This window comes from Canis lupus, chromosome 6 (genome assembly GCF_048164855.1).
Source record: "Canis lupus baileyi chromosome 6, mCanLup2.hap1, whole genome shotgun sequence".
In the NCBI taxonomy this organism is placed as follows: domain Eukaryota; kingdom Metazoa; phylum Chordata; class Mammalia; order Carnivora; family Canidae; genus Canis; species Canis lupus.
In genome coordinates, this window is record NC_132843.1 from 65,649,213 (window position 1) to 65,663,382 (window position 14,170).

Genomic DNA, 14,170 nt, shown 5'->3' on the forward strand with positions numbered 1-14,170 from the left:
ATTCTATCAGGAAGTGGCCTTTTTATCTCTTGTGTAGACCTTGATCTGAAGATAAGTCTTTGTTACCTGATCTCCTAGATCTCCTGGAATGTATCAGACTTCCTATACTTAGGCTTTTAGTCCATAGTATTTTGTGTGCACTGATAGTTTCCTTAAAAATTTTTGTCCAATGATATAGATCTTGAGTTTTAGTTCTGTCTCTTTAACTTGACTTTATGCTTCAGGGAAGCAAGGATATGTTCACTTATTTCTAATGTGTCTTTTGTACCAATATCCTTGTAGAAATTTACAAGTACTCAATGAATTTTAATAACTTGACTTATCTTTCAGATAAGCTGGCAAATTCAGTCAAATATCCAAGTGTGTTTTCCACCCTCTCTCCTCTTTCCCAGATAGTTTTTCCTCTGGTTGGCTGTGAGTTACTTCATAATCCATTGGCTTTGAAAAGGGATAAAATAAACATTAGTTCAACACCTTCCATGAGGAAGAAGCTAGGCTAGGTATTTATACTTTGTTCTCATTCAATTCTTAACCTCACAAAATAGAGAGCATTGCCTCCCTTTCACTGAAAGATAGTAATTACACCACAGATTTCTGTGTTGATTCAAGACCCCATTTGATTCAAGAGCCCATGTTATTTCAAATATGCTAATAAATCATACCTACTTTTCACATGAAAAATGCATTTGAATGGGCTTAAAAATAAGCCCCTTGGACTTCCTCACAATGATCTATTTTTCTGTATCATTTCTCCTACCACTTCTTGCATATATCCTTACATGTTTAATTAGACTTCCTTTCCTGCAGATGGCACAAAAGAAATAAACCGTATTTCTATGGAGAGAAGCTACTTAGAAAAAGTCATCCCATATATCTAATAATTTACCAGAATATTGAAACAAAGCCATTTAATATTTTCATCAAATCATAGCATAGGTAACAGCTGGAGATTTTCTGTAATAAACTTTGACCCCAAAGTTTTTAATCTTGATCAGTCCCCCATTCCTCTAGACCAGTCACTCCAGAAAAGATGGAAGCAAGCAAGAGGCAATATGGGAAAGAAGCTGTATTTATTTATCTTTCATTTTAACTTTTCTCAAGATGGTATAACGTTTTTCAACTGTAAACTGGGCCCACACCTACTTCCATACTATCATAACCAGTTCAAAGAAAAAAACAGAAAACTTTACCCACATAGAAATAGTCCTAGAAATGAAAAAAAAAAAGGAGAACAAAGAATTTTCTAGAATATTTCCAGTTTACCAAGGTTTAAAATGTTTGTTGCAAGTTGGGGCATAAGTTTACTCACAGAGAAAAACTTGTGGTAAGATAAATGTTTAGAATATTTTAATATGGAAATTAGATTTTGTTACTAATTTTTATTGCCTTACATGGATTTGAAGATTAAGATCTTCACTTCAAGTGTAGGTAAGTCATTTTGGGGTCATCCAGGCTTTGGGTCTGATTCACCACATTTGGATCTTTCCTTGCAATGTCCTAGGATACCTGTAAATTAGCCCAAAGAGGGTCCTGATCACTGAGTGGGGTCAGGAGAAAGTCATTTAGTAGGGTTTTGTGCTGTTTTGTTTTGGTCACTCAGTTTCTGACCACTTGCCCCACTTGAGTGAATCCTGCCCTGGCAGCAAGGACATGACACTTGCCCTAAACTCCACCAGAACGTTTCATCTTAGAGGCATGACTCAAAATCTGAGGGGCAATGTGAGACTATGTATGATGGTGCCTATGATAACGAATGCTCAATGGTGGGGTGCCAGCAGTAGTGGCACACTGTGAATGGCCACAAATGCTGAAAGAAGATGCTCTACTTGAAAATGAGCTTTGATTTAAATGGGAGGTGGTGCTTACCACAAATGACAAAGTTTATGCGGGTATCACAATAGCAGCTATGGCAGTGTCGGTATCAGAATGATCCAATCGATAGATTCTTTGTGATGGCTACTGATCTAAGGATCCCTTGGAAAAATGTGTGGGTAGGCCACTAGGATTTTACTTCATAATATAAGTTCTATTATGATGGCAGGGATTTTTGACTGTTTTATTTAATGATGCATCCCAAACCTCTAGAGCAGTTTCTATCACATGTAAGCACTCAATAAATATTTGTGAAGTGAATGTATTAATATCAATAGGAACCTATGTATAATTAATATAAAAATGAGCCATCACAGTGAAATATTGAATCTCTTCTTCAATTTTCAGTCCTGAGTGAGACACAGGAGCTTTTAAGTAAAAAGAAAGCATTCTTTGCCCTTTAGGAGGAACTTTGCAGTACTTTTGCAGAAATTACTGTGAATCTCTTTCCTAATCTTTGCTAAAGAGATGTACTGCCATTTCCAGTGTAAAGATGCCCAAGGAATGTGGGTATCTATCAATGTTATGTATGTGATTCTTTTAGGAAGAGACTGAAGAGATTTTTTTGTTGTTGTTCAGGTTGTGATAGCTCTTTACAAAGGACATGATAAACTAAGGAATAAAATGAGATTAGTAAGCCATCCAGAGCTTCATCCTGAACTCTCTTGTATCACACTAAAAAATGAGGTAATTGATAATTGATTGAAGAAATATGGTAGGCTATCAACTCATCTTGGAACACATAAAACATCAAGACATAATGAATCTCTTTACTTTAAAAATCAAAATCACTTTAAAGAAGAGTATCTGGCCTTTACATATACTAAAGAAACTATAACACTTTTCCAAATCTAAATGATAAATTATTGGCAGTTCATTATTAACATTTCTTCTAACTTCCAAAGTTCTTCTGTTTTATGGGACAACAAGATTTTTAGATATGATGAGCTTCCCAAAAATCCTAGAGCTTTTCAAGTTTTTAAGCCTCTTTTGGGTATGATACTGAATGATTCTCTTCTCAGTAACTTTTGGCCAAATTAGGGCTTATAGCAGTGATGGTCCATGAGAAGAGAACCAGAGAAATGGAAGAATTGTTTAATAAGATAACCAAGTGCCTGACAGCCCTTCAGAGAAAGGGAATTCAAGCCTCTTGTAGGCTGATGTTTCAGTGGACAGAATGTCCAGGAGATATTGCTTGTCAAAATAATACCAACTAGTTTTCAAAACCCTTGGAAAGTGAGTTTAGTGATGCAAAAGTCACAAGGTTGGAGAGGATAGAGTAATCTGGAAAGGGACTTAGAAAGGTTACTAAACAAATAGAAAGTTAGATGCAGTACATTGAAATAATGGCCCCTTTGCAATCTGTTCTCTGAAACTAACATCCTATTTTAACAGTAGAAAAATAAATCACAATAATTAGGGATTGGATGAACTCAGCTGAAAGGCAATGGCATAGAGGAAGTCGTACTCCATGTCCAACTCATCTTCATGCCTGTAGAGCCTGGCACTAGTAGGTGCTGGATAATCCAGTTCAGCTGAGAAATGAATGTGAAGGCAATATGGAAGTTTTAAGTCCTATACAAATATAAAGACCTAAAAGTTGTGATTGAGGAATTGGGACACAGAAAGAAGATGAAGGAGAGACAAAGCAAATAACATAGAGTCATTGTCCCAGTGTTAACTTATAAAAGTTTAGATATGATACTGACAGACAACAGACTTCTCCTAGGCAGAACTGTGACTTCTGATTCAAAACTTTGTGTTTGTTACTGCTCCTCGTCAGCTATCTAAGGAAAAGATACAGCATGTAGAATTTAGACTTTGCTCCTAATTATTGTTATCTTTGCTGATACAAAGACCTCAGAATGATGGTCAATACAATTCATGTAAGTTTTAAAGTCAAAGGAAGTGTAATTGTATCCTACATAAAAGGTTCCAAATGCTTTTGGTACGTAATTAGGTTTTGGTGCAATTATCTACAGAAATACAGAAAAAGAATAAAAATTGGGAAAGTCTTTCACAAAAATACCCTATTTAACAATTCATTTTAAGGAAACATACTGAGTTATAAGAGGACAGTCTTTTGTACTGGTGATTAGTGAAGTCTTGGCCAAAGGTAAAAAAAAAATCTCATGGATATGATCATAAAAAGGAGTCTACCCTATAGTTCTAGGGTTAGTCTTGGTCCTTTATTCTTTGATCTAAAATACATATAAAAATTCAGAGAAGCCTCAAGAAGTTGGCAACAATAATTTTCTTTTGGTTGAGTGGAAAATCTTAAATTTTGAGTTTCATCATATGAAGTGACTGAGGAATTTTGACTAACAACATATGGAAATGGTATCTGTTTAGGAAAATTTGATTTATCAAATGCGTGATTGAAAGATAATGAACAAATGATAGCAATTTTAAATCATATTATTATATTTATAAGTAACTTTATATGTGAAGTTTAAAATTTTAATTAGTATATTAAGTATATACCCTAATATATTGAATATTGAGTACAGTAATTGCAAGTATTTCTGTTGTTTTGGCATAGCATTCCCCTTCAGTTAGTAAGAACTCATTAATAATCTGCTGCCTTCAAACTGAAAAGTAAATTATTAAACTTTTCATCAGATAATTTTGCGTGGTTCTTCCTTTGCCATCCACTCTACAGGGCAGGAACTTGGTAGTTTTCTTGTATCATTGGGCCATGAAATCCCTAGAAGTGCACTGCTTAGCTTCTATTTGCTGAGCTTTGGTGTCTGAGCACAGGAACATACAAGACCTTAGAATTCCTACTCTGAATGCCTCTAACAAACTCCTATTTATTTGTCAAAACCCAGATCAGAATTAAACCAACATTTCATCTATGCTACACTTGTACTAGATACTTTATTTACTCATTCACTGATTATTTGTTGCATGCCTATTATGTGATAAGCCAAACAAGAGCATTTTGGTTATATTTACATAGTTGCTGAAAGAACGGCAGCCACTTCAACTCAAAGGGCATTGTGACAGTTTTGTTTTTTGAGATACAAACATATCTATCTATCTATCTATCTATCTATCTATCTATCTATCTATCATCTACATAGCTATCTATATGTGTATATAGCTATATACCTTATGTATCTATGTTTCCATGTATCTATCTACATATTACCTGTATCTATTGATTGAATTCTATGCTTATTCATGTCCACACATCTAACAAGAAACAAACAGATCTTCATTATGTTTACTGGATGCCTGGATGACACTTGCTTGTGTATTTTTCTGCCTTCCTCTTCATCCCTTCATTTCTTTTAAATTGATAATTCAGTAACAAATGGAGAACAATTGCCTTTTCCAGGCTCATGTAAAGATGATGCCCTCTGGTGGACAGTGGTGAAGGTTACACCTTTCTCTCTCTAATTCGGGAGGGTATTTTGTTGTTTTTCTAAATTTATCTTCAGTTGGTTTTACATTCCAAAGTGGTTAGGATTACTTTTCAGAGTACTCATACCTACTGTGATGTGAAGAGTACAGAAAGGCCCTTTGATTGAAATATCAAGTCTGTCTATTCCACCATTAGATCAAGCCTCAGTAATAATCCTTTGTGGCTTTGTAGGAGGCTGCTAATATTTATTATTTTACCTCAGAGGAACATATTGTGAAACATGACAATATTTGGAAGCACTATTTTATGACAAGAGATGAGTTCATCAGTATCAAGAGCTCAAAAGTCCTCAGAAATGGACAGATCTGTCAATAGATGGCTTTGGTATCTCTTCGATTTTTATCTTTTTAGAGAGATAATATATTGAAATACTAATATATTAATTTTAGGCTTTGCTTTTCCACCATTGTAAATAACTTTGCCCCCAATTAGTGACAGATACTGCCTCAAGATGAGGTCAGATTGTAATTGTAAAAAACAAGAGTCAATTTTTAGGTTAAAAAAATTGGAGGACTGAGTGAGGTAGAAAACAGGCCTTTGCCATACCACTAAGAAAGAGCATAGAGGAAATACAGATTCCCCACCTCCCTAGTCTTAGGACACTAGAGGAGGTTCAACTAGGCTTCAGGAAGGAATTGCTGTGAGTCTTGGCAAGGCCTGAGAAATACTCAGAGTTGGGGGAGGTGACAGATGGGATCCAGTGGTGACAACCAGGAACAGGGCAGAAACTACAGGGAAAACTGCAGAGCTCCACCGGTCATCAGGACCAAGGTGAAGCACAGATGCTGAAACAATGCCTGAGAAATATTTTATTTCCACCCCAGGGACCATAGCTCATCTCCAGTGGAGAGCAGCATTGTTATCTGACTGGATATCCCAGTGGTGCGAGGTGCAAGCCTTCCGTGGAGAGCTGTCTGCTGGTCACATGCATGCCATCCCAACATTGCATTGCTGGTCACATGCATGCATTCTGAGACATTGCTGAACACCACTGAAATGACACTGGGAAGCACCTCCCCCTTTGCAGTAACTGAGAATGCTCAGAAGCTCCTCGAACCACAGGGTAGAAAACCTTATCAACCAGACAATAACTCACCACTGCTACATCTTAACTTTGGAACAATAAAATTAACAAGGAAGAGTAAGGCCAGAACCAAAGGAAAAGAGGTACGTCTAGTTCTAGGAACCAGAAGCAAAAGGGAAATTAGAAGGATGATGACCCCCTAAAATCCAGGCCCCAGCCTTACTCTGTCCATGACCGAGGGTAAGGGAAGCTTAACCATGACCATGACCAAGAGTAAGGGAAGCTTAACATAGACATTTCCATATCCTGAGGACAGCAGGGAAAGAAGCATCAAGACATTGTTTTGCAAGTTGCCAACAATTTAACTCTACTACTCAAAAATTCTACCTTCCTTGACAGCCAGGTATGGCATTATGTGACATAGCTAAATCTCTGGCTACCTTAAGATATTTTTTCAACCCTTTTGAGTTTTAGATTATCAACTATAAATCTACATGATAAGATAGTTGTAGGGATTAAACTTTCATGGAATAAATAAGCCACTGAATTTTACTACATATGAGAACCAGAAAGGAGTGGTTCCAGAGGAGTCTACTACTTGGAAATTGATCGAGGTGTGTACAGAGCAATGGACTGATCTACCCAGATGGAAGAGTCTGACAGACTCTGCACTCAAGGAGACTGATAGATAAATTCCAGAAGCACATGGATCCTTTTTTGCTTTCACTATATGCAAAGTGTTGCTCTGTTCTGCTAGACCCTGCAGAGGAAATTGCCTTCAAAGACTGTGATGATGTTATCATGGTATCACATATGTACAAACCCATCAAAATATATACATTAAATATGTGCAATGGTTTTTAAATTAAGTATACTTCAATAAAGCTAAAAATACATGATCTCTTTGTCCGACAAATAATAATCTAAAGAAAGAATTCAACAATAGTTCTCTGAGCTCTTTATAGTTAAAATATCTGTTTAGATTGAGTATAGGCATTGAAGAGATCCAGAAAGAGTGAAGAAGTAATTTTTATGATGGGTAAAATATTATGATGTACTAAATGTAAGTAGTGATCAGTATTCTCTGGGGTAGGTGAGGATATTTATAAAGACCCAAAGGCAGGATACAGCACATTTATTTTCATATTCTCCTAGGAGGGATGTGAAGAGTACAGAGAAGAACAAGACAAGGAGAATGCCTCATCTGGAATTGAGAGGTAGGAGAGGTAGGGGAAATACTTGGGGAGCTGAGAGTGAAGGTCATAACTTCTTCTTGGGTTTCATTTGCCTGTCCCAGCATACTGCGCAGCAGATGAGACTGCTCAGAAGCCAGAAGGGGAGAGGTGGATGTCCATCCCAACAAAGTCTGTTGCCTCAGTCATCTTCCTTTCTAACACCTCCACTTCCTACAACTTCTCATCTAGGTATTCCAGAATGTGCAGGTGACAAAAGCCATTCTGGGATCACCAAGGTTCATACCTCAACAAATGTAATAATACCACAAAAAGGAGAAGCCATAGACCCAGATCATTAAAATGGCAATGAAAGCCACATGCCAGCAGAAGAAGGTGGTGACAAATATAATGTTGTTTTTGTCATCATCCATCCATTTATAGCCAGAAATTGGTTTGTACAGCATAAAGCCTATCTGAATCAGCCAAGAGCCTATCATCATATAAAAAAAGGCCTTCATAACCCAAAGCTGCAGCATATTGGGAGCCCACAGCTCTGCAATCACCACCAGCACCAGCAGGAACATGGCCTGAGTAAGCAGGATGTGAGACTGTAGCTCCACACCTTCTGAGTCCTGCATGTGAGACATCATGAGAGGCAGAAATAGAAATATGCCCAGGGCTTGGGCACCTTGCTCCAGAGCAGCACACCTCTGGGGCAGCAGGTTCTGGCTCACTACATCCATACACCCGCTCAGGAAGAAAGTCATATACAGAGTGAGATGCTGCCACTGTTTGCGGTACAAAAAGTTTCTCTGATGATATATCTTGCTGATAAGTACAAATTGTCCATGTACGTTATGCAGCTCTTGTGCTGCTAAAATGAAGGCACTTAATATCTTCACCAGCCCAACATAGTATATTTGCTGCAGCCTTGCCCATCTTCCTTTTCTCCAGGGATGACATGGCCGATACTGGACAGGGTGGTTGCATATCAAGGCCCTTGATACTAGTCGTGCATGATAAAGTCCATAGAAGAAGAGAGACAGCCCTGGGTACAGATGACCCTCAAAGCCTCCCATGGAACTGAAGGTAGATTTGATCAAAGGTAGAAGCAAGCAGCTCAGAAACGGTCACCACAGATTCTAGAGTGTGGAGGGAACTTCCTGAAGCCTACTTATATCCTCTCTCTAGCTCATTGGATTCCCATACACAGGGGAAATGGTTTTGGAGGAAACCCAAACTTATGGTGGGGTGGGTGTCATGGTTTCCGTTCTGGTCTTCTGCTCTAGTTCATTGATAGCTAACCAACCATTGCCAAAGAGCAAATAAGCATATTCTCCATCACAATGCCTGGGCATCTGCAGTTCTCAGAGATTATGCTATCGACTCCTCTTGCCTCTCCTACTTGTCCTTCATGCCATTGCTACCTTCCTTCCTTCCCTCTCAAATTCATAGAACATAAGGAAAAACTGAGAGAAAGCATAGAGAATACACAACGTAAGGCAGAACCCTTAAGATTCCTCACATATAATCTCATACAAATACTAGGTACAAATGTATTCTCATGGGTATAAAGTAAACAGTCTTAAGTAATCACACACAATACCCAATTTCTCTGATGTTGAGGTTTGCCAGAAAAATATTCACTCCTAAGAATCTGTCTTCTGCTGATCTCCAGATCAGAAATGAGGTGCCACTTCCTGAGATTCTTTCCTTTGGGCTGAAGTAATGTTTTTCCAAGTTAAAATGCAAGTGAGTAGGTTCTACTCAAAGGTACTGATGTGGAATTTCTTGAGGGTGGTGGTCTTAAAATAAGCAATAGTGAAAGGGAATATAAGGGAATATAAGGGAAGGGAGAAGAAATGTGTGGGAAATATCAGAAAAGGAGACAGAACATAAAGACTCCTAACTCTGGGAAACGAACTAGGGGTGGTGGAAGGGGAGGAGGGCGGGGGGAGGGGGTGAATGGGTGACGGGCACTGAGGGGGGCACTTGACGGGATGAGCACTGGGTGTTATTCTGTATGTTGGCAAATTGAACACCAATAAAAAATAAATTTATTATTAAAAAATAAGCATTCCAAGACACATTCCCAGGTAGTTCTTAGGCAGACTAAATTTTGAGAATCACTGAGTAAACTGTAGGTACTGGTTAGAAAGTGATCCTAAAAAAAGAAAAAAAAAAAAGTGATCCTATTAAGCTAAGCTTAGTGTGAATTGGCCATCGAATATTTTCTCTCATGAAATAAGCATTTAGTTAGAATATAATGGTCATATTATTCTTCACGACAGTCAGTCAAGCACAGGAATGTCTCAAGTTAAATTTGTCTCATATTGGTCTTACAGATTTCCATTTTGGTTTATTTTTTGGTAAATTTTGTTTTGTTCTTACTACCAACAGATCTTCCATTTTATTTTATAATTTTTACTCAAAAAACATAATTTTATGTTGATCTTCATATTAATCATCTTGTTGCATGTACCTACTGCTCTAATTTTCAAATTATTTTGTATAATCATATTAACTTCAATGATGAAAAAATGATCTCCTTTTAGATATAATTTTATCTTCTCTAATTGTCTTTCCAATTGCATTACTGCGACAGAATTCTATTGTTTTAACTATGAAAGCGCCCCTCTCCTGGGAAGTGTCTCCTCAAACCATGTGGGTTAATGGGAGCTGTCATTTTCTGACAAATCCTGCTTTCCTAGTCACAGATCAGTCAAGGGATTGAGAGCCTAACCCAGTGAGGGTAATCTAAACCCTTCACCAACAATTTAACTAAAGAAAACAGCTCTCTGCCCTTTCATAGATTATAACAATTCTGTTTATAGTAGAACTAATTAGCATGTTTGGATTCTATTTCCTTCTCCATGGATCCAATAATGTATTCATTATCTGTTGCTGTGTAACAGTTTAACACAATTTAACTCAGTGGCTTAAAACAACATGCATTTATCTCACTTTCTGTGGGTCAGGTTGCAGAAAGAGTTTTGTTGGTCCTCTGCTCAGAGTCTCAAAAGGCACACTCATGGTGTCAGCCAGGCTGTACTTCGTGCTGAAGCTGAGTCCTCATCCAATATCACATGGTTATAGCAGAATTCAATTCTTTGTAGCTGTGTGTAGGATTTGCTTTCTAGCTATTACTTCTCATCCACCAGATTGACAAAAAATAGCTTGACAACAGTCTGACAAAGTGAAACGAGTAGAATAATTAATATATTGCCAGCAGGAATATAAATTGATATAATCACTTTGGAAAAGAATTTGATGTTATGTGGTATTATATAGAAAATTGAAGATACACATCCTTACTTGTATATATTACACAATAATTCTCATATATCCATACAAGGATTATATGGAGCAATGTCCATACCAGCACTGTCCATAGCTGGTAGAGAGGAGGAATAATCAAAATGTCCTTCAAACTATACAGATAAATGTATAAGGTATTCATATGAGAGAGAAGTAAAAGTGAAAAATACAGCTACATCCAACAACGATGATAGTTAATTTTATGTGTTGCTTTAACCGGGCCACATGGTGCCCAGATTAAACATTATTTCTGGGTGTGTCTGTAGATTAACATTTGAATCAATGGATTTGGTAAACTAGATTATCCATCCCAATGTGGGTGGGCCTCATCTAATCTGTTGAGGCCTGAGCAGAAAAAAAAAGGAAAAAAAAGGCAAAGGAAGATGGAATCCATCCTCTTTTTTTCCAGCCTGTCTACTGGGCCGGGACATAAGTCTTCTTTTGCCCTTATACTGGGGCTTATACTATCAGCTCCTTTGATTCTCAGCTCTGTAGGCTCTGACTGAAATTATACTCTAATGTTTCCAGCCTGGAAACAGCAGATGGTCGGATTTCTGTGCCTTCATCATCTTATGAGCCATTTCCTCATGATCAATTTCCTTTATATATATCTTTATTGGTTCTGCTTCTCTGGGGAACTCTCCTGAAACAAACATGGAACCTCAAAACTATAATCTTAGATGAAAAAAGAATGTCACAGAATAATATATACTGTATGATTCCATATACATATATAAAGTTCAAAAACACACAAAACTAAACAATGTGAACACATACAAAGAACCATAAGCAAAATTCAGGAAAGTGGTTATCTCCCAGAGGGGAAGAATAGGATAGATTTGAGAGGGACACAGGTATGGAAAATAATAATGCTTTTATGTTCTTATAGTTGGTGGAGTTGATTACATCCCAACTCTATAGAGTTCACGTGTATTCTATAAATGCTATTTTGTATCCACTCAATATTAATTTTTTTTTTTACAGAAATAAGAATTCTAAGTGGAAACGCTGTGAGGCAAGTACAACTTGATGTCTATTCAGTCTACTTTAGGGAGAGAAGGTAGGAAGATAGCTAGTTGCAATGGGCCTCTCCCAAATGCCAAAATGAGTTTTTCTCTAGGACATCAAAACTTATATGATCATTCTACTACTGGCAGTTTTTCACTCAGTCATAGAATGTGTTGGAGACAGAACTATTTTGTTACATAGAGGTACTACTGATCCTTTTAATAGCATATTCTTTAACTAGTCCTCTAGTGATGGATGTGATGGTCTAGCTGGCTTACTTTTGAACAAACAATGCTCAGTAAATATTCTTCTTTTTTTTTTTAATTCATGATAGTCACACACACACACACAGAGAGGCAGAGACACAGGCAGAGGGAGAAACAGGCTCCATGTAGGGACCCCAACGTGGGATTCGATCCCGGGTCTCCAGGATCATGCCCTGGGCCAAAGGCAGGCGCCAAACCGCTGCGCCACCCAGGGATCCCAGTAAATATTCTTCTTTAGAGGAGATAACCATACTGGCATTTCTGAGTCACAGACGATTACTTTCTTAAAATTTAATAACTAGTGATAAATCTTCCTTTAAAATAGTGGTACAAATTTTCACTCACCCCTACAATATATTAATCAATAAGTTATCTGGATTCTTTTTTTTTTTTTTAAGTTATCTGGATTCTTTATCCCCACCTATACTACCCTTTCCCAAGCATCACCAACTCTGCATTGTTGCCACATCTCTTAACTGGGTTCCAATCCTTATCTATTCCTATCCACATTGCAGCCAGAGTGCGCTTTGGGAATAGAGAGCTTATAATGCCACTAGCTAATTTAAATTCTCTAGTAGCATCTCATTGCCTTATGGATAAAATCCATGCCCTTAGACTAACCTTGAAGGTGCCTCTCGCTTTGGCCTGGCCTCATTTCTAGCCCCTTCCCACATGGGAAGCTTCCAGTTCAGCCTGGAATGGATTTCTTGTTCCATATTCTTTCTTTATTTGGGAAGTTCCTCCTTTCTCCTTCAAAGCTCAACTCAAGTTGAGTTACACTTACACACATATACTTAAACACATATATATAGTTACACTTATACACATATACTTAAACACATATATAGTTACACTTACACACATATACTTAAACACATCTCTACAGTCACATGGTTTTGCCACTCCTTATTTACTAGAAAGTATTTGAAATCGGAGACCATGTTCTCTTGTCTCTTTAGAATCTAGCCCCATGCCTGGAGGTTCTCAGTGAGTGTTTGATGAATGAATAAATGAGTGAACTATCACATGAACACAGGATCTCTACCACAAAATGCTTTATAATCTAGTTATAAAGACGGAACAGATACCAGATACAAACAAGTGATGCAAGGCCACTAATGGTAAGAGCTAGATGCCAAATAAGTGAAACAAATGACCAGACCTATTCAATTAAAGGAGAGAGCTCACTGCAGCTGTAGAAGTCAGGACAAATATGATCATTCCCAGTGAACGGCTAGAAAGACTAACATATGTAAGTTCAAATTTTATCTTCAGCTCCTTTGTCCTTGGATGAAGAAGGTGTGGAGGACTTGGCATAACTGTAACACAAATATTCAGCCCTCCTGGGGGCAATATTGCCCCTATGGAGAGCACAAAGTGCAAACCAAGGGCACAGCATAATCCCAGCAAAGCGCTCATATTAAAAGAATGTTTGTCTTTCAGTGATAGACATTGAGGTACCGGTAGACAAGATGGCCTCAAAAATGTTATGAGATTCTACATGTATGGCTGTCAAAACCCACAGATTTCATGGTGAAGATCCTGGTATGGGAATTAGAAAACACATGTTCTATTAGAGGGACATAAATGAAAATTGCTTTCCTCCTACTCCTTTCCAGTTCCTATCGCAACAGGGGGACAACTGTATGAAAGAGGGAAGTGTCATCTAAAAGGATGAAAGGAATGAGCATATCCTAATGGTTTGGGGGTTTGTGGCCAAAAATAGGTAGAATGTAAATTAAGAGATTCTGCTTGCCCAAATGTGGCAAAAGCAAGAAGTTCCCCCACATTGAGCCAGATATACCACTAATGGGGCAGACACTTGGTATGGGAAAGGAGCAAGAGCCAAACTAATTAACTGATGTTTCATAATCTACAAACAAGGCATCTATCTGAGGCAACCCTCCTGGTACTACAGCGGATACTTGGCTATTCATTGACTCAACCCTAGGGACAGGGTCTGGTGGACACAGGTCCCAATAGTAAGGTAGGAACCTTAATGTTCATCATAATCATCTCAGAAGAGATTTTTAAAATACAGAGTACTAAATTTTCACCTTGATCCTACTGAATAAAG

The 14,170-nt window shown here is 37.8% G+C and overlaps 2 protein-coding genes and 1 long non-coding RNA gene across 16 annotated transcripts in view; 1 reads left to right on the forward strand and 2 right to left on the reverse strand.

Annotated features, from left to right (window-relative positions):
* RGSL1 (regulator of G protein signaling like 1) overlaps nt 1-14,170 on the reverse strand; it is a 161,143-nt gene that overhangs the window by 100,438 nt on the left and 46,535 nt on the right. The gene's annotated exons all lie outside the window — the stretch shown is intronic.
* On the forward strand, nt 6-12,353 carry LOC140635807 (uncharacterized). Its single transcript, XR_012033126.1, has 3 exons — nt 6-6,469; nt 7,482-7,543; nt 11,804-12,353. It is a non-coding gene; the product is annotated as an uncharacterized lncRNA (long non-coding RNA).
* On the reverse strand, nt 7,484-8,600 carry LOC140635805 (transmembrane epididymal protein 1-like). Its single transcript, XM_072831006.1, has one exon. The coding sequence runs from the start codon at nt 8,578-8,580 to the stop codon at nt 7,807-7,809; it is 774 nt and encodes a 257-aa protein (XP_072687107.1). The 5' UTR covers nt 8,581-8,600; the 3' UTR covers nt 7,484-7,806.

Coding starts and splice junctions, on each gene's coding strand:
- LOC140635805 (XM_072831006.1), bottom strand. CDS start 8,580: ATGGGAGGCTTTGAGGGTCATCTGTACCCAGGGCTGTCTCTCTTCTTC.